Genomic DNA, 21,224 nt, shown 5'->3' on the forward strand with positions numbered 1-21,224 from the left:
GAGTTTCCCCTTTATTGTAGAGTCATAGACTGGTTTGAAAAGAATGATGATCCAGCCTGGCCTTGAATGCCTGCAGGGATGGGGCATCCACAGCCTCCTTGGGCAGCCTGATCCAAAGCGTCACCACCCCCTGGGTGAAAAACTTCCTCCTAAGATCCAACCTAAACCTCCCCTGCCTCAATTTAAAACCATTCCCACATCTCATGAATGTGTAGAAAATAGGTAGCAATCGGAGCTTGTGGGTGAGCTGTGATCCCGGAGCAAACAGCTGTCTCTGTCCTGCCATTGCAGTCCTCCAGGAAGCATGATGCTGTGTTGTGCCCTTGGTCAACAGCAGCTGTTTCTCAGGAAGTAGAGGTCAGTGCTAGGATTGCTACACACTGTAAGCATTGTAGACCACAGGCAGTAAGGTAACATTTAGCAAGAGGTCTTTATTTTGAAACAGAATGTTAGAACAAACTATGTGGAACACAAATCCCTGTTTGTGTGCAGTGTCCAGGAAGCCCAGTGATGCTGCCCCACATCAGTTAAGTTGCACTGTCCTCAGCTCCTGCTCTGGCAGGGGCAGCTGTTCTGTATATGCACTGAAGAACTGGGGCTCGCTCAGCTCTCTGGAAAGCTGCAGGCCAACTCCCTGTATTTGCTAAGCCTCGCCAAAATGTACTGGCCATGCTTGCTTGCAGCACAGTCCCTTATGTGCAGATGGACCATAAGATGGTATGCTTCCAAGCAACAACTGGCAGGGAGAAAGGTGCTGTGCTGAGATCCAGCTGCAGCGGGTTACTGCATTGTGCAGGAGTCAGCCAGGACACTGCTGCTAGCCTGGCACTTTCTGCAAATACATCCATGAGCTTGGGAGTTGGACAGGGAGGCCACTGTGGAAGTTGACAAATCAGTATTGTAATGGACAGTGCTGCTCTGGGGGACAGCATGCTCCGAAAGTCCTGTTTTATGCTTATTCAGAACACTGTCAAACCTTCTGCAGGATGAGGGTGGCTTGACGTTCCTGTATAGCCCAGCTTCCCCACCACACTACCTTGCAGTTCTTCTGCACTCACTGACATTAATCTGTGGTTTGTGGGCTGCACTCGTCTGTTCTAAAGAATGTAATTTGAGGCACGTTGGTGATGTGTGCTGAAATATCAGGTGTTGTAGGGGACAGCTGAACAGCAAGAGGCCAAGAAACCCTAGCAAAGCAAGCTTCCTGCCAACTGATTTAGTGACAAACAAAACCATAAAACAAGGAGCAACAAACAGTGAGAAGAACCCATTTGACTTCAGCCAGGCTCAGTGTCTTGCCTGTCTGCTTCTGGCTCAGATGCCAAGCCATTAAATGCATGAGAGCTGGCACCATGGGGTATCTTCACTGCAGGATCTTGTCATCCTCTGTGGGGAGGAAGGAGGGTGTGCAGGAGTCTCTCCTCACCACTGCTGGTCTGAACAGTTGGGCAGGAGAAGGAGCCATCAGAAGGGGTGCCACTGTGGCTTTGGCTCTGCTCTGATGCTGCAATGCAGGGATGAAATATTAATGTCACAGAATCACAGAATTGTAGGGGTTGGAAGGGACCTCTAGAGATCATCGAGTCCAACCTCCCGGCCAAAGCAGGTTCCCTTTACCAGGTCGCACAGGTAGGCGTCCAAGTGGGACTTGAATATCTCCAGAGAAGGAGACTCCACAACCCCCTGGGCAGCCTGTTCCAGTGAAATGTCCTTTGTGGAAGGAGGGCTTATCTTATCCAAGATTTCACTGCATGCTGCCTCATTGTGTTTGCATGGGCCAGATGTTCAGCACCAATCTCCTCAATAGTGCAAGCACTCACCTCTCTGCTTCTACAGCTGTAAGTGAATGCTGCCCATGTCATATGCTGGCCTCCCTGTCCCATCATGGTATCAGGGAGCTGCCCTCTTCCCTTCTGCAGGAAGCAGATCAGGAGGACAAGATAAGATGGTCAAAGACAAGAGCCGTACCTGCTTTGGCTGGTGCCGCTCCGGTCGCTGGTCCCTGGGCTGGGGCTGCTGCCTGTGCAGTGGTCTGTACAACATACTTTTCAGGTATTTATAGAGGTTGCTTTTCAGGTGTAAGGGATTATAAGCAACTTCCACTTCTAAGCTGTTCAGGGCACTCTGCTCAGACAGAAAAAAGAATCCGGTGGCAATCAGATGTGACAAGTGGATGGAGGCCTTATTTTTATTATCATCATTTATTAGTGGCTGTCTTTTTGTTTGTTTGCTTGTTTTTTTCTGGGGCAGCATTTTTTGCAGGGATGGCTTTACGATGGCTGTACGATATATTGTCTGCTGAGAAGAATTCCTTGAGTGCTCCATCATACACCGGCTGTCACTGGATATTTGTGTGATTCTGTGATTTTCACAGCCTACTCTGTTCACCTGCTAAGCCCTATAGTGAGAGCCCTGCCCTTCCTGAAATCACCTGAAGCAGAGCCAGAAAACTCAGAACGTGTGGATGCACAACAGGAATTACAGAAGTCTGAATATATCAGAAGAAACAGAGATACCTTATGTGTTGATTTATCTTATGTACAAAGAACATACTGTAGTAAGGGAGATAAATACATCTTCAGTAGCATCTGCTTGTTCTGTGCACGGAGGCTGACTGTTAGCCTGATTCTCTGTTTGTATAGCTGGCATTCCTGTCACAGATTTTTGTGTAGGGTCATCAGTGACTTACCTCTATAGGGCTCTGTACTCTCTCAGGTTGCTCAGCAAGGAGGGCTGGGAAGGCTGACGGCATCAAGAGCTCTCTGACAGCCACTGGCTTGACGAGCAGAGTGGCAGAGTCAGAAGGGACAATGATGTAGTAGGAATGCACCGCAACGTTCCAGCTTGGACAATTGTTCTGTGGCTCATGTTTGGCCAAAAGCATCCACTTCCTTTTCTAAACAGCAAAAGCCAAAACCAACATGTAAAATGTGTAAGCTTTCTTCAGTGCATTCGCTGTGAGGCCACTACTATGCACAGCCCAACTTTCTTAAATGAGTGCCAGACAATTCTTGTCAGTAATGGAAAGTCCTCCACATCCCAAAGCCTTGGCTATTTTCATAGATAAAAATACTTGCCTAACTCCAACTCTGATTTTTCACTTTCTAGCCCCATTTCTGATGAGTTACAGTGCCTCTTTGATGTGTTGTAGCTTCTTTGCCATGGTTATGGTGACTGGAAAGACTTACACACCCAATCCTGGCACGTGAGATGAAGTCATAAATTTTGAAAGATATTTCTGGTACAGGCTTGAAAGACCTTACTGGACATACACCAACAATTCCTTTCTGTGGCAATTCTTCCCCACGAGACTGCAGTTTTTACACTCACCAAAAGGCTGTGACATAGAGCATGGAAGCTGTGCTGGTTTAGCTCCAGTTCGTCCCAGTCTAGCTGCCAGCAGCTTGTGGGCTTGATGATGAAAGGCAGTCCATACAGTACAGATTCACAAACCCCTTCGGACTTCAGAGCTCTATAAACAAACAGCTCATATTAAGCACAGCCAGACTGAAACTGCCAAGAAGACTGCATGGTGAAGATGATCTCAAGCAGCTATGGTTGTATCAGCTGCAATACAGCTACAAGCAGTATTTATTGCCACAGTGAAGCCCAACTGAAGTAAAGTCCAATTGCAGTGGAAAGTGCTGCCAGGGCTTTGTTGTTGGTCAGCACTGAATTTCGCACTCTCCAGCACGCTGCCAGATTCCATTTCTTTTGTCAAGAGTATGCAGTGGAGCATATTCTGTCTTCATGCATTTTGAATACAAAACAGACTAGTAATTTTGCCTTTTGGGAGCCTGGCAGTTGCATCTCCTCCTATGTGATTTTAGCATATTATGGTTTTTCTACACTTCAACTGCTCCTACACACAACTAGCATCCCACTTTAAGGTCTCTTCCAACCTAAGCTGTCCTGTGATTCTATGAATAGTTCATGCACCATTACTTAGCACTCTTCAAACACTGACAAGCTGAGAATCATTTTAAGAACAACTATACAGCAAGAAGTTCAGAAATCACACATTTTTACTAAAAACAAATCTTCCTGTTATTCTCTGTGCCTACCAGCAGAGCCTGCTGATGGGAAAGAAAACAAATTCCTATCTGAAGTTATGCAGCAGTGTATGGGAAATTGGTAATCACAGCCTGAACCTCTGATTAATCAGCTGAGGCAGGTGTCGGCTCAGCTGTGGGAGCACAGGTGAGAGTAATGGAGCTGTGCTCCTGGAAGGGGTGGAGCTTGACTCCACCTCCTCTAGACCTCATTTAAGGGCTGACCACCACTAAGGCAGCATCTCTTGGAGATTGCTCCCTGGTGGAGATTGCCTCAGCATTTCCCAGTGAAGGCATCCATATCGGTGAGTTTTTCCTCATAAATAACCTTTTGAATATCTGTTACCATCTTTGTATCATTCCACCTTACAAGCACTGTGAAGCTTCCGCTGCTTTTTTGCCTAGTAGTCAAGTAAAGAGATCAAGTTCTAGCAACCAGTTAATTGCTTCAGCCTCAGGGCCACGAAGATGATCAGGGGGCTGGAGCACCTCCCCTATGAAGACAGGCTGAGGGAGTTGGGTTTGTTCAGCCTGGAGAAGAGAAGGTTGCGGGGTGACCTCATTGCAGCTTTTCAATACCTGAAGGGAACTTACACCCAGGAGGGGAGTAAACTCTTGGAAAGGGCTGATAATAGCAGGACTAGGGGAAATGGTTTTAAGTTAAAAGAGGGAAGATTTAGGTTGAATGCTAGGGGGAAGTTCTTCACTAGGAGAGTTCCTAGTGGCCCTGGAACAGGCTGCCCAGGGAGGTTGTGGATGCCCCATCCTTGGAGGTTGGACAGGGCCCTGGGCAACCTGATCTAGTAAACGTGTATGTTTGGTGGCCCTGCCAGGCAGGGGGGTTGGATCTACATGATCCTTGAGGTCCCTTCCAACCCGGGTCATTCTGTGATTTAGATAGTAGAAGAACAATAATAATGTATATGGAACAATGGCCACAATCTGTAGGGCTTCACACTGGAAGGAATCAACTGTTGCGTGAATAAAACCTACTCTTTTAAATTCATGAAGTGCTGGCATTATGGTAACATCTTTCTAGACTTTTCACACCTGTCAGTGCGTATGGGATGTACTTAATCCATAATGCCAAGAGATACAGCTAGTGGAAATGTTTTAGCCCAGAATTTTGCTGGCATTTTGAGTCCCAGGCACTTTATGTTGATATTACTGATTCCTAGTTGAAACTGCACAGAAAGCATGAATGCTATTATACCAAGCAAAAGATGTAATGACACTTACTTTACAACCTGGAGTTTATATAGCATTGTAGCTGGCCAGGCTGTCATCTGGCAGGGTGAATTCAAATCAGCTGTTCTCAGGGTGCCATCAGTTGTCCCAGAAAGCAGAGCTGGGTCAATCAGTCTTTCTTGCAAATCACACTTCAGACACACTGGGAGAAGGGAGATGGGTTTAGATTGCTGGAAATATCAGTGTGTAACACATGACATGCCCAAGGCACTTAGAAGCAATACGTTAGTATTATCTAGCAACTGTGACTATGTAGTGAATAATAAAATCACAGAAAATCCCCATCTGGAAACAACCCACAAGGATTTTTCCTCCAGGCTACAGTCAGGACTACCTAAGAGTTGAACCATGTCCCTCTCTGGAAGAACAACGATAAAGCCTGTGAAATAAGGCAACAGATTTTGCCACCAGAGAAGCTACCACATAATTGGTACATTGGTGAACCAACAAGTGCTTGGCAATCAGGCAGGCAAGCTCCAACCTTGCAGATGAGTGGCCAGCTGAAGATGGGGTAGAAATCACAGTGCATTCAGGGCTTCACTGCTTCCTGCCCATCTCCTCCAAGCTGAGTTTGTGGAGAAATACACCACGCTGAAGATACGAACTCTAGTGTAACTGGATATACAGCTGTACATAATTTCTCTGGCCTTCTAAAGACTTCTTCAGTTTGGGAAGGTGAAAAAAACCTGCTGTGACTTGGTTTGTCTCACTAGCTATAGTAATACTGCACAGCAAGTGTGAAATTAAATGTTTTGATGAAGAAAAATTCACCTTTGAGAAACAAAAACATAATGATCTGTGCCAGTCCGGAGGCCATTGTGGCAGCTACTACACAAATAAAGTCACACTAAGCCTTCTGATCTGCTTGCTAAGTATATATCTGCAAAAGCCACAGCACCTGTCTGTGCTTTGCTTACAGACAGAGACAGCTCACAGACCATTAGCAGAAAACAAGTGTGCTTCTGCTGCCATGGCAATGAGCGGTAACACATTAGAGACAATGGAGCAGCATGGAAGGAGCTGCTGGAAGAGCACATGCAGATTGCCAAGGCAGCACGGTGGTAACAATGTGGCCAACAAATACTTACAGGAAGCATTTATGTCTGCTGTAGCTCTTGGTGCTTTCAGTGCTTGCTTACCTGAGTGTTAGGAGTTGGTTAGGAATTTGGACTTAAAGGGGAAAACACACACGAAAAAAAAACATCAAAACACCAAACACCAACAGATAAAAATATGTGCCGAGCCTCTTTTAAAAACAGCCTTTATTTAAGTGCTCTGGCACAGACCTCTATCAAGCACAAGGAACATAATTTTAGAGTTATGAAGCTGAGACAGAAAGTCTCTGGCACTCAGTAAAGGCCCTTTTCGCTCTGATACAGTGCTATAAAGTCACATGCTCTTCAAAGCACGTTTTTACTGCAGAATGGAAGCAACAGAATGTAACATCAACAGTCATGGGACACACCAACCCAGACACACTCTAAGCAGGTGGCAAAGGGCCTGGGTAACCTTTAAGATTATGGGCGTCAGGAGCTCTCTGCAGAGACGGAGAGAAAATGAAATACTTAGATTTGGCTTGGGTGCGGTGCCACGGGTGAGGCCTCCAGATGGAAGGAGGAGATGCAGATGTTCCCTCTCTGAGCCACAATCATGAAGCCATGTTTTAAACAGCATCTCCAAGCTGATGACATTATCCTCTATGGTTTGCAGATCAATGTCCATTCCGAGGATTGCAATATCTGCAAGAAAAAATGGCAAAAATGCATGCAAAAATATTTTCAGACATAAAAATGAACAGCCTTCTGCATTTTGCAGTACACTAAACCCCCATTAGCTCTTCAAATGCCTTCATAAAGGAGATGCTTCAGAAGCCACTATTGCATAAATCACAGCACAGCACTGTGACACCTGCCCTCTTAGAAGTGATCTGCTATAAGCTGAAGGTTTGTATAAGAAATCAGAATCTGCAAAACAGAAACGCTACTGTAATTAGGAATTTTGTAGAGTGAAACACTACTCCTCATAAAGAAGATGGATGTTACAATGCAGAAACAACTAAATTGCTAAACACCATCAATACTAGGAGCAGCTAGTTACAGAACTGAAGCAAAACTTGACCTGGAACTGACAAAGTGGACATGGTTCAGAACATTACTGTTGAAGTGTTGCTTGGTAACAGCAATCACAAAGCAGAAGATCCTTGCAGATAACAACAGAGTCCAAACTATCCATCATTGTTACATTTTGTTTTGAAGAAGAGCAATGCATAACATTATGAGAATTCTTCAGAAGAAATTAAAAAGAGGAGTTAAAAACTCAGCCACCATTTCGAGGTGCAGAATGTACACGATCTGTCACCTACATTTAGAAATGGGCAAATGCAGATTGGAGGGCAGCGTCAAGGCGGCTACAAACAAAATGAATCCCTCTCAAGAAAGAAAGAAAGAAACAAACAACAAAAAAACCATAACACTCTCAAATAATAACCCAAGGCTGTGTTAAAGAAGCTGTCATAAAGTCTAGCAGATTCAATTAATTTTAAAAGGTATAAGATAAAGTCAGAAAAAGTGGAAAAAAATAGAGGCTGATAACCAACTTGCAAAACATGTATGATGTGTATGTAATACAGCCTTTGTAAACACAGGAGAAACAGTCAGGTAGCATTAATGGCACACAAAACTAAGATGTGAAATAAGTATTCCGAGACAAGTAGCAGGAAAAGCCCTTTTTTGCAGATGTTTATCAGTTCAGCTGATGATTAAAATACAGTGCTACATTCATGTGCAATGAGAAATCCTTTCCTTATGCATTTGTATTTACAGGTTGCAAACATAACACTGTGCATCCTCTCCTGCATTAAAAAAAAACAAGATGGAAGTTTATTAATCTCCCCGACATAATGAATAATATAAAATTGATTTAGGGGCTAAAATAATGACTGTAGAGCAATTCTTCAACTGTCTGCAAATTGTGACTTGTAGTGCAGCCATCAGAACATGACGGCCTACCCAGTGCTTCCCCTTGCAGCCCTGAGGAAGGCACTGGGTTTGTGCGGGCTGTACTTTTGCAGCCCACCTACCATGGGAGGTGCCTCACAGTGTCTTTGGTGCTGAGAGCTTTCCCTTCTCAAGTCCCAGTCTGACTGCCCTGGGCTGCAAGGACTATATATATGTACTTTTTTCCTGTAGCAGCTCTTGTATATAAGTCTAGCTTAAGAATGTTACCATGCCTTGCACCTGTCTTTTCAATGCTTGTGGAAATTTGAGTTCCTCTCTGGAGCAGTGCTGGAGGATACCCCAAGAGGGAGGAAATTCCTCATTTTACTCTGGAGACAGCTCCTGGTTAGCAGTTATTACCTCGGTCCGGCTCTGGATTTGTGTAGGATTTGTGTTCCAGTTTCCCTGCAGAGTGCACTGATGTAGAACATGCACTTGGAGAGCTTGCTGGTTGTGCTACAGCTGTGAGGAACTCCCTAGTTTTCTTAGGCTTAGATGTTTGCAAATGGCATCAGCAGTATGGAAGACAAAGCACCAGAAAATGTATGTCATTCAATTTGACAGATGGTGTGTACACAGGTGACAAGGGGAATTACCTGTGTTTTAAATGACAGTGTTTTGGGGCTGGTAAATACTTTAGTTCTTGACTCAGTAAATATATGTATATATCATTACATTTCACTAACAGATATGTAGCTACTTACACATCCTAAGTTAGCACAATAGATAGCAATTGTAAAAATAAATTCATTGCATTCATTGGTGTCTGGAGTAAAACTGGGTTGGGATGCTGACACCTATGTGTGATGGCTGCAGAAGTCCCTGAACGCCAGGTGTATGAAGTGCCATTTATCGGTCAGCTGTCTGCAGAAAGCATATAGAAAAAGGTTCCCCAGGGCTTGCAGAAGATGGACTGTGTTCATAAAAAATGTATCAATGAGCTTCAGTGCTTGTTTTTTGTTTTCCCAAAAGACAGACAGAGCCAGCATCTATGTGACATAAATATTAACTGCCACTTGCAAATGGTTTGGCAATATCCAAATGGCTTAAAGTGTTCATAATGGGGTAAAGACACAGTGATAATTCCCATGTTATCCATTAGAGCTCAGTTCTCTGCATTCCAGTGGCATTACAGCCACACACTACTCCTGTTGCAAAAGTCTTATGTATTGGTCTCTTTTTGGGATTTATTATCTTTGTTCCAGTCTGCATTCTGCCAAAACCTAATATTCTATCACTGAAGAAACACCGTAGGTTTAGTCTCTGTCCCACAGAAGATCTGCTTTGCTGTTTTGAAAACCCAATCCTTACTTCTTGTCACACGGTCTTTGTGTAGAATTTCTACAGTCTATATCTCCATTTATTTTTTCATCCCAGATATTGAACAAAAGGACTACACAACGTCACTGTCAGAAACAACAGTGGGAGTTTGCATGCTCTAAAGCAGTCCTGTAGTCAAGAGACAAACAGCATCTTGTTTTGTGGTGTCTCATTTTCTAAGGTCTCCCTGCACGGCTCTGTGCAGCATCAGCACACTGCAAAGCTTTGACAGCAATGGTCTTCACCTAAGAAGTCAGCATCTGCAGCCACCTGAAACGATCCCTTCTGACCATACAAACTAGAGCAGTGTTTGCAAAAAATACCTCAGCCTCAGAGCTGTGGGCAGCAGTTCCTTCCAGAACCATTTTGTAACTCACAGTTCTGGTGCCCTTGGGGCTCAGACATACTGAATTAATCCTAAAGCCACGTCAGAGTGACAGATCCTTGATCCTCTTCCTTGTGACAGAGAGGTGGTCGTGCTGATCAGGAAAAACAGACCCACCCTTCTGGCAGCAGTGAAGAGAGCTTTCTCCAAAGCCTCTGTTCCAAGCAGGCAGCCAGAATAAGCAGCTCAGCCTCTCTGATGGAGTCACTCCTTTCCAGGCAGAAAGATTTCAGCAGGTAGGAAAAAAGGCTGCTGTATGTCTCAGAACTTGGTTATAAAGCTCAGTACTGGATTGGGTCTGGCCAGCAGGTTAGTGGGAGGCAGAGGTGGCACAGAGCAATCATTGCCTGCAGCAAAATGTGTCTGGTATGTGCTATGAGGAGGGAAAAGCAGCACAAGCTCCTGCTATTCAGGAGTTACTTCATCAGCCTTGAGAAAGAGCTGAAGTAACTGAAGAGATTTGAAAGTTAGATAAAAAGCAATATAGAAAATAAAACAGTGGCACTGTATGCACTGTACTGGCTTCTGCTAGTTAACTGCTGCAGTACAGGACTTCTGGGTACCACCTCACTGATTCATGGAGGTACTGCTCAGCATCATTTGCTGTGTAACAAAAGGCTCAAAACAGCACCTAATAGTAATTTCTCATTTTGAATTTCTCATTACTGTGGCTTAAATTCTTTCTGCTGAAAACTCTCAGATTAGTGTAAGCATTCTATAAAGATACGGCCAGGAAAAGCAGCATCCAAACCTGAGGTGTACTACCTCCTTCACTAATGAAGCATGGAGTGATGTAGGCAGTGGGCAGGACCAAAGGAATCTGTGACCTACCTAAAACAGTCCCAACCCCTACTCTACCAAGGGACCAGAAATTTACCACTGCAACCTGGAAAGGAACAGCTAGAGGCAGTTAAGGCTACAACATTCAACACTGCCTATCAGTCCATGAAAAAGTTACCATTGCCGGTAACTGGCCTTCCTCTAACCCTGCAAGGCATCAGGCCTTAGGTTTATTGAACTTATTATCAACCTGCTGTGAGTGAATCAAGGCTTGTTGGTCTGGACTTTAAGTGTGAATTAGCAGCAATGGCCTTAAAATGGAGACCTGGACTGAAACAGAAGCTGCCTGGCTATGAGGAACTCACTGATGAGTGCTTTTACTGTTTACCCAAGAAGTATAAATGGGAAAAGCTGCCTTAAGCACGGGAAAAAAAAAAAAGAAAAAAAGAAAGAAAAAAGCAGCAGCTAAGCAAGAACATTAGCAACAAAAACAGCTAATAAGCAGTACATTACTTGATGTGGCTTGGAAATATAACTCCTCCAGGCATACTGGAGTATACTGTCTGGGGGCAAAACCTAAAGTATGAGCATTTCAGTGTGCACTGTTCTCACGTATTCTGCACTTGCTCTCTTTAATTTCTCAATAAAGCCCTGCTGCACAGGAAGTCCATTTTTAGTAAAACCAAAAGAAGAGGTGTGTGAAACCTGCGTGCTAAGTCTGTCCAAATGTGATACAGCACCAGAGAAGTGCTGCAGTACAACCTTATTGTTGCTCTCCAGTCTCAGCAGTTCCCACTTAAGCAGTGACACTACATGGCACAAAAGAAAATGGTAGGTATTGGACAAAGGCGAGAAGTAGTGCTGTCCAAAGTCATGACTTTTAGAAGCACTCACCACTGCTGCTAGGCTCCTCTGCTGGTATGCACTGTTCCACATCCTCAGGCTCCAAAAAGTCTCTCTTCAAAACCTCAATGACTTGTATTTTTCTCAGACTCACAAGGTCTACATCTTGTAACTTCCTTTCCAGCTGCTTAACAATTTCTTTACCTGATTGGCTTGTCAAAATTGTGATCTGAAACACAAATCACAGTGCAACAACTGCCTCTGACCCTACTCCTCTGTTGGTAAGCAACGATGTTGGGCTGCCTCCTGTTTGAATAAGGTATGAAGATGAAGGAAGAAGTATATAATCTATTTTTTAAAAAGACATAAACACACAGGTTTTTTTAGCCTTAGCTCTTTTGTAAGCTCCATTTAAGGGCTGTGAGACAATGTATGTGTAGGAGGGCTTCTTCCTAGGCTATTCTGAGGGAAAGCACCACTTTCCATTACAGCACCAAGTCATTTTTTAAGTAGATTAAATCTGGTTGTCTCACTTAAAGGCTGAATAGGAATTACTAAAATATGTATACATGTGTATATCGTCAACGCTAAAACATGTTTAGCATTGAATATCTTCTCTATCCAAATGCATCTCTGGTGTTCAGCTCTGAAGTACTGAAAGAGAAGAAAGATTATGGTCTCCTTTTAGGATATACTGAAAATGGTTAACAGGGACTGTTCTTGAAGTGGGGGGAAGGTGAACTGTCTAGATGAGACTATTGTGTTCTGCTGAGCTACAGACAAAGCATTTGCTACACTGATACACCTTAATTTAATTAAAACCATAGGTGCATTTAATCTATAAACTATCACATTCCCTTTACCCTTTTCACAACCTGAGACACAGAAGCAAAGACCAGTCAGAGACCAGGAGAAATATGTTCCACAAAAAACCTGTGATTTCACATTACTACACTTCCTCAAAATAATCTCTTAATACCACTATAATTTCCAACCCGACAAACAAACAAACAAAAAAGTCTACTGGGGACTTGAAAAATTCTTTTCATCCTAATACAGACTGCCCACATTTCCTGTCCCCATCACTGCAGCCTCACTGGTCCTCCTTGTTTTGTCCTTCTGAAGTCAGCCCTATTTCTTTCATGAGTCCGTCTCTGTTTACAAGCAACAAATCTAGGAGGGCACCTTTCCTACTTGGCTCTCCTAGCACCTGGACCAAAAACCACTCACTATCAACATATCAATGTGTTTAAACACCTGAAAGGAGGGTGCAAAGAGGATGGAGTCAGGCTCTTTTCAGTGGTGCTCAGTGCCAGGACAAGAGGAAACAGACACAAACTGGAACACAAGAAGTTTCATCTAAACATCAGAAAGCACTTCTTTACTGTGCAGGTGATGGAGCATTGGCACTGCATTCCCTTTGGGGCTGTAAAGCCTCCCTCTGAACGTGGGTCCTGGGTATCCCTGCTCCAGCACAGGAGCTGGACTAGACAATCTCCAGAGGTGCCTTTCAACCTCAACCATTCTGTGATAGGGTGAAAGAAAAATCACCACCATCTTATCAATGTTATCTTACCTCAACGGAGCTATTTGCTGAGCCTCCTGCTGCCGTGTGTCTGCTGTATTGCTTGAACTGCTGCAATCCATCCTGCACAGCCTGTACCACTCCAATTCCGCCCTGTGGGAAGCAGCCTTCTCTTGATAGCGAGCGGAGCTCTGAAATACAGGCTTGAACTCGCGCAAAGTTCTCCTTCAAGTGCTGCAAAACAAAACTCAATGAAATCAAAAGACTGGAAATGTCAAAGTTATCATATGAACTATTTTTCTATAATACGCAAAAAAGCTTTTGCATTACCAGCAGTAGGATAAGACTGGGGCCAGGAATTTTGTACTTCTTTGTAAAGCCATGAACAGTGATGTGAATCTAAACCTAAGCTGACTGCAGCAGCACGCATGAATATTCCCCAAGTTTTCAGCTGTCTACCCGTTGCCCACGGCTAGCCAAAACGCAGGAACTCTGCATGCCCTTCTCCTGTGACTCTGGATAATACAGAAGCAGAACTTGCAACATAAGCATGATGGATGTGAGCACAGAAACACCTGGGTAGTGTGGTAACCCCTGACAGTGACAATATGTCACAACTGCCATATCCATAGTCACATATCACACTTTGCCCTCCTGGGACCTGCACGCAAGATGTTTGTGGTCAGACTGCATCAACATGCTCAGAAAGTGGTTCCACGCACCCCTGGGTAATAAGTCCAGAGCTGACACCAATGGGAATAGCCTCAAATATGTCCTTTGTTGTTCTTACTATATCGCTCTATATAGCAGCTGTGTGGGGGGAAAGAACTGCAGAAAGTGATGGGACGTTTCCACAGGACTTCACTTGAGAACACGTGAGTGGGCTGTTGGAATGACCCAGTAAGACATGTTCTAAGCTTTCCTAATTCTGTATTTGCACATGTACCACCACAATGATTCCCATAAGATCATAGAATAATAGAACTGTTTGGGTTAGAAGGGACCTTTAAGATCATTTAGTTCCAAACCCCCTGCTATTGGCAGGGACACTTCCTCTACACCAGGCTGCTCACAGCCCCATCCAGCATGGCCTTCAATGCTTCCAGGGAGGGGGCATCCACAACCTTCCATCAAATGCTGATGGAGGGTCTGTGAACTGTCCTGCTTCAAAAATGAACCACCAGAGCAAGTGTTAGAAAATAAAATATATCCCAGAATTGTCATTTGTGAATGTTTAATACAGCTCACAGAGGAGAAGAGAAGCTGTCTCAGCTCAGGTTTTGCTCCTGACTGTGTCAGAGCACGGCTCAGCTGTTGGGCAGCCAAAGTCCAGGTAACCACCTGTCCCTGAGAACTGGCATCAGTACAGCTGCATTTTTTCTGCATCTGCACAGTACTTCAAATGTGAACTGCAGGAATAGCACCCATCAGATGAGGTGCTCCAAGTCCTTACTCACTTGCACATTTAAAATTTCTGTCCCTTCAACGATCACTTCCCCACATGCCAACATCTGTTGTCCTCCATGGTTATTTACTGTATTCCTGGTCTCTCTCTCTTTGGCATTACCTCTTTCTTCCCAGTGGACTTGATAGAGTTTGGTTTCTGGGAGTGAACAGTAGGAACACATACCTTAAATGAGAACCCAGGTAAGACCAAGAAAAGGGCAACCACGTATGACACTTCCTTATGTACTCTCCCAGTCTCTATTTTCAGCTCTGGAGGTTTCCTGACCTCATAAGATTTGCCTAATAAGCAACCTTCAGCAAAACTCTATCTGGGTTTCTCATTGAGAACAATCAAGCTGCTCTCTAGCTAGATCAGAAAGTTACGTGATAAACAGTACATGTTGTTGGCACAAAGGAGCAAATTTGAGAGCACAGAAAAAGCAATGGAGTCTCAGTATTTATAGATAAGGGTGAAATGGCACAGACATTTAGCAGACAGATATAAATCTGCTGCTGTTATCAGAAGCTGCAGAGGAACAGATACCATTATTAACAAAATTAAATCCATCAAAGGTAGCCATCTTACTGTACCTTACTGTCCTAAATACAAAAAAGACAGGGACCTACTGGAGAGAGTCCAGCAGAAGGCCACAAAGATGATAAAGGGCCTGGAGCATTTACCCTATGAGGAAAGGCTGAGCAAGCTGGGTCTGTTCAGCTTTGAGAAAAGAAGACTCAGAGGTGATCTCATTAACGTCTATAAATATCTTAAGTGTGGGAGTCAAAAGGACATGGCCAACCTCTTTTCAGCAGTCTGCGGGGACAGGACAAAGGGAAACAGCCATAAACTGAAGCACAGAAAGTTCTGCACCTGTATGCAAAGGAACTTCTTCCCAGTGAGGGTGAAGGAGCACTGGAACAAGCTGCCCAGGAGGGTTGTAGTTTCTCCTTCTCTGGAGATAATCCAGACCTGAGAGATGGCTCAGTAGGCAGAACTAAGCAAAGCTGGGGAGAAGGGTGCCGGATTTCCTCCTGGAGTCATGGAGTCCCACAACTACCAATGGGTGTGTAATACTGTTCAGATCTTTGGGTGAGAACTGCTGGCACTGGAGTGCAAACTTTGCCAGCTTGGAAAAATCTCAGAGAAACAGAATGTTATGGCAAGAGTTGATGGTGTTACCAACCAAGCAAGAAGAAGAGGTGTTTTTAGCTCACCACAATGTAGCATTCAGTCTCAGTGACCACATTCTGAATCAACTTTGAAGACGTCAGAAGAGTGAATACAGAGAAGGGTTCAGGAGATAAGGGATTGTAAAAATGCATCTCACTTATATTTTGCTTTCTTCCATTTACCAGTTAGATGATTACAAGGGAAATTGATTATATTTGAGCAAGAAAGAATATGGTATAAGCAGGTTCTTCAATCTAGCCAAAAGAGGAAATACATGAACAAACCCCTGTAAGCAAAAGCCAGTAAATGCAAATTAGTCACCAGGTGCAAGTTTCACAGTAACAATGATTAACTAATGAGAGAAATTTTCAACAGAAATAGTTCATTCTACATCTTGTAATCTGCATCAATGATGTGAATGTAGGGATAGAGTTCACCTTCAGCAAGTTTGCTGGTGGCACAAAGCTGGGGGAAGTGGCCAGCACACCAGAAGGCCGCGCTGACATTCAGTGAGACCTGGGCAGGCTGAGAGTTGGGTGGAGAGGAACCTGATGGGGTTCAACATGTGCACTGCAGGGCCCTGCACCTGGGGAGGAACAGCCACAGCAACAGGACAGGGCTGCTGGAGAAGAGCTCCGTGGAAAAGATCCTGAGGGTTTTGTTGGCCAATGTCTGACCATGAGCCAGCAGGATGCCCTGGTGGCCCAGAAGGCCCACGGTTCCCTGGGGTGCAGGCACAGAATGTGGGCAGCAGGGCAGGGAGGTGCTCAGCCCCTCTGCAATGCCATGGGGAGACCACATCTGGAGCACGGCATCCAGTGCAGGGCTCCCCATTCAGAACAGACAGGGAACAGCTGGGAGAGCCCAGTGCAGAGATGGTGGGGGCCTGGAGCACCTCCTGATGGGGACAGGCTGAGAGCCCCGGGGCTGTGCAAGGAGAGAAGGCTGAGGGGATCTGAGCAGCACTGGTGGGATCTGCAGGGCAGGGGGATGGGGATGGGCTCTGTTTGGTGGTGCCCAGTGCCAGGACAGGCAGCAGGCACAGGCTGCAGCCCAGGGAGCTCCATCCGGCTGTGAGGGGGGCAGAGCCCTGGCACAGAGCTACCCGGGCTGACTGGGGAGCTTTCCTGTGCAATTGCTGTAGGGAACTGCTTTGGTGGGGTGGCTGGACTAGGGATGCTCCAGAAGACCCTTCAAGCCCCTACAGTTATGTGACCCTGTAATTCTTGGAGAAGTGCAGCAGTATACAAGGGAACATTACAAAAACTCATTTATGCACAAGGGCAACTTCACAGATCAAAACAATGAGACTCCTTACAAACATCATTCTTTCAGAAAATTAACTTCTCCCATTAAGACTATGAAGCTTTGCTCTTTGAGAATGATTAATGATTTAGATATAAATGAGCAGTAAATCAAAACTTCTCTGAACTGTATTGCAGTCATGTTTGTGAGGCCCCAAGAGACATAATTTCACACATACCACAAAGGGAAGTAAACACTCCTGCTGGTTCTGTACCAGGTAGAGGCTCAGCAAGGGAATGCGGCAGGGACCTGTCAGACTGCATGCCAAACACAGAGAGTTTTCCAGAGCTTCAGAGAGTACAGAGCAAGTGTTGGCCCAGGAAGGTGACGTGACATCCACAATGAGGATCCGCGATGGCTGCTGGCAGCACGCTTTAGTAGCTGGAAATGTTCTCCGTGTTTCTGAGAGTAATTTTCTGGAATTCATGTCTTCTGTACATTGGTAGTGGATATGCATTCACCCATCTGCACCTGAGCAGGAAAAAGCAAAAAAAACAACAAAAGTAAAGAGTGAGACTTCCCATCCACCAAAAAGTAACCCGAGATCACAGCAGACAACAGTGAATAAGACTTCTGTAATCTTGTCAAAGCATATGTCCGTAATAGAAGGTAAACCCACACAAAGAAAAAGGAAAATGCATAAAGTCAGAAAACAAAAGGGTTCAACTGAAAAATAAAAAAGCATAGAAAAATATTCTCCTACAGATGTAATTGTAGCAGTCAAAAATGTTGCTAGCAGAGCCACTCCTGGCACATGGCTGAACTGTGTGACACCATCCCCCTGCATGGCTCAGGTTCATGGCAGGGAATCTCCAGGACAGCAGTGATCTCCAGTAGCTGCTGAGTAAAACCAAACTTACCACCCCTGTTTCTGCAGTGGCCATATAATTGCCCATACACTTTCAATACAAACTAGAATAAATCCCTTTTTCTCATGGCTGTGCAACCCCCCAGAAGGTTCTCCAAATCTTGGAACTGCCCCTCAGTGTATATGACAGGGCTCCGGTCAGAACCCAGGGCTCTCAACTGGAGTGCTGTATTCAGCCACGACACACACCTCTTCCCTAATAGCCAAGGAGAAAAACTGCCATATCTCTGACTGTCCCCAGCACTTCATGAGAACGAACTTTTGCAGGCCTTGAAAACAGCAAGAAATGTATTTCCATCTGACTGAAGTATCATGAGAACAAGAGCTGTATTATCTCTGGGATGCTTGCCAGCAACGGCAAAACAGAGAGATCACCAATTTAATTTCAAAACTGAGGCTAACGACTCAGAACTGGTGGAAATGTTTTCTCTATTGTGTCCAAATGTGCACATCTTGTTGTGACTGGTAACCTGACACAATGTACTGGGAAGTAAAAGCTGTCAGATACCACTTCAATCACTGCCTATCCTGGAGCTGTGCAATATGCTGGGGAGTTTACTAATTCACTTCACTAATCCTGGAAAAATATTGGCCTGTCCGTATTTTTTTGTGTAAGATTTCTATCTCTGCAAGCAACCAGTGCCTCCTCTAACAACAAAACAGAGCTCATCCCACGGTCAGAAATGTACAGAAGTTGGCTCTTTGGTTTGGCTTCATTTCAGATGGAGAACTGAGCCTTGATACTGAAAAATACTGTTTTCCTGACTTGGAATGAACTCTGATTCTTGACAACTTCACAGGACTGTGCCTGTTTTAATCTGCTTTAGTGAAATGGATCCCTCAACAGGTGTGGTCTTCATTAGGAGAAGGAATTTCATTTCTTCATAACCGTGACATCTCAATCCCTGCTCAGCAATGCTCACAACACTGTACACGCAGTTCTCTGCACAGTATTTAACATACAGTGTAAGCTGCCCATCTCTCACAGCCCGCACTGCTCTGCTGGGCTGTGGCGGGGCTGGGGGATGGAAGAACTCTGAACGACAGTCTGTAGTTGCTATGGCAAAACAATATCATTTAAATAGCAAGTGAATGGACAGGGTGCCATGGCACTGCACTGCAATTCAGTGTGCGTGAGTGACAACTGCTACTTGCAGCATCTGCTATGACATTAACTTACTGCTCAATAAAACAGAGCTCATTAACTGTCACGGCTAATTGCTTGGGGTAATGTACGCTTTGCTCAAAGCAGGAAGACACATTTATCAGGGGCAGAAAGAAGATCGTGCCATGCTGGGTGGGCTGTGATTACTGACGACATTCTGTCATTGCACATTATCCCATGTGCTGTATTTGCTTCACTTGTGCAAAACCATCCAACAAGATTCAAGTCCAAAAGAGTGCGACTGAAAGGGAACAACCAGGGTTACAGAACATCAAGGGGATAAATCTCAGTCTTCTTTCTAAGGTATAAGCAAGTAAAACTTGGATCTGACTAAGTGGGAAGGAAAACCTCACAAAAATGTGAATGAGTTTAAGTGAATAATCTGCCATGCCTGGACAGGAAGAAATTCAGTTATTCCAGTTCTACTTGATCCTAATGGTCTTTTCCAACCTTAACGATTCTATGATTCTATTTAAAAAGGTCCGAACGAACAGAAGAATGAAAACTAAATGTAAAAAAAGTTAGAAAACAAGCTGCTGAAATGATTCAAGCTCCTGTGTATCAAAAGACACGGCAAGCTTTTTTCTATATATCAGAGCTAACAGCCAGTCAACATAAAGAGGCTTTAGACTAGTGCTTTACTGGCACAAAATCACCAGCTCTTATTAAGAACAGTCTCTACTGTAAAAAGTCTACACCCGTGCACTTTTTTACCTTACAAGGAAAGGAATTACTGTGTGACAGCACAGAAAACGACACTGTCTAACTCTGTATCACTAAAAATGATGCAGCAAACGACTGCAGACAGCGACCACCCCAGGGACAGACAGGCACCAGCTGCCCCTCCAGAACCACCGGCCACCTTCCAAACCAGCAGCAGCGCCCTGAGCACAGTGCTCTGTGCTGGGACTCTCACCATTGAAATGTTTCAGATACTGCAATAGCTTTTTAATGACATTATATCATAGAATCATAGAATGGCCCGTGTTGCACAGGCCCACAGTGCTCATCCAGCTCCAACCCCTGCTGTGTGCAGGGACACCAACCAGCAGCCCAGGCTGCCCAGAGCCACATCCAGCCTGGCCTTGAATGCCTGCAGGGATGGGGCATCCACAGCCTCCTTGGGCAGCCTGTGAACAGTGCGTCACCACCCTCCTAAATCCAACCTGAACCTCCCCTGCCTCAGTTTAAAGCCATTCCCCCTTGTCCCGTCCAAACGCCTCGTTCCCGGAGGTGCCTCTGCTGGGCGCTGGGCTGTTGGGGCCGCATGGGGCTGTGGGTGCCGCGGGGCCGCCGTGCGCACAGGGCCGTGCGGTATCGGCAGCGCTGGGCCCTGCACTGATGGCGCGGCCTGTGGCAGCAATGCGCGGTGTGAGCAGCGCCAGCACGCCGACATGGGGCAGCGGGACCCCGCGGGGCAATGCGGAGATACCTGCACCGTCCTGCGGGCACCGCGGGCGGCTTCAGCGCTCAGTGCTGCCGGAGCAGCGCCGGGCTGGGCCGGGGCGCACGCTGCGCTAACAGCGCCCGCTACGCACACAGCGCCCAGTACTCACATTGCGTTCACTGCGCTAACAGCGCCCGGTACTCACATTGCGTTCACTACGCACACTGCGCCCGCTACGCACACAGCGCCCAGTACTCACATTGCGTTCACTGCGCACACAGCGCCCGCTACGCACACACAGCACGCAGAGCACGCAGAGCCCGCTGGCCGAGGGGATCCGTGTCAGGAGCAGGTGAGGCTGTGAGCAAACAACAAAGAGGCACAAAGTGATTGAACAAGTACAAAGAATTTTCTCATGCAGGGCATGAATTGATCTCTAGAATTCGTAGGGAAGCAGAGAGGCCAAAACCAATAATCTGTCCCAAATCCAATGAGATTAACTCAAGAAATCAGACACCTTCACTGGAAAGATGCAGAAAAAAACCTCTCCGTATGTTCCTAATCTGCAGGTTACTGGGAGGAGAGTTTCACTGTGGAGCTGCCATCTGTACATGCTCCTCTCGGCATCTCCACCGCTGCCGGGCAGTGTGTGGCACAGCGGGGTCCTGCTCTGACCCAGCTCTGTGTGCTCAGTGGATCAATTCTACCATATGACTTTGAGGACACCTGACTG

The 21,224-nt window shown here is 45.4% G+C and overlaps 1 protein-coding gene across 1 annotated transcript; it reads right to left on the reverse strand.

Moving 5' to 3' along the window:
• Nucleotides 1-1,816: 1,816 nt before the first annotated feature.
• Nucleotides 1,817-20,651, reverse strand: M1AP (meiosis 1 associated protein). Its single transcript, XM_032441585.1, is given in 11 exon segments — nt 1,817-1,855; nt 1,857-1,947; nt 1,949-2,124; nt 2,690-2,896; nt 3,331-3,472; nt 5,292-5,442; nt 6,866-7,039; nt 11,676-11,853; nt 13,201-13,383; nt 17,250-17,542; nt 20,537-20,651. Coding segments are annotated over 10 exon segments (1,620 nt in total). The 5' UTR covers nt 17,529-17,542; nt 20,537-20,651.
• Between the last annotated feature and the right edge of the window lie 573 nt (nt 20,652-21,224).

This window comes from Coturnix japonica (genome assembly GCF_001577835.2).
Source record: "Coturnix japonica isolate 7356 chromosome 4 unlocalized genomic scaffold, Coturnix japonica 2.1 chr4random350, whole genome shotgun sequence".
Lineage (NCBI taxonomy): Eukaryota > Metazoa > Chordata > Aves > Galliformes > Phasianidae > Coturnix > Coturnix japonica.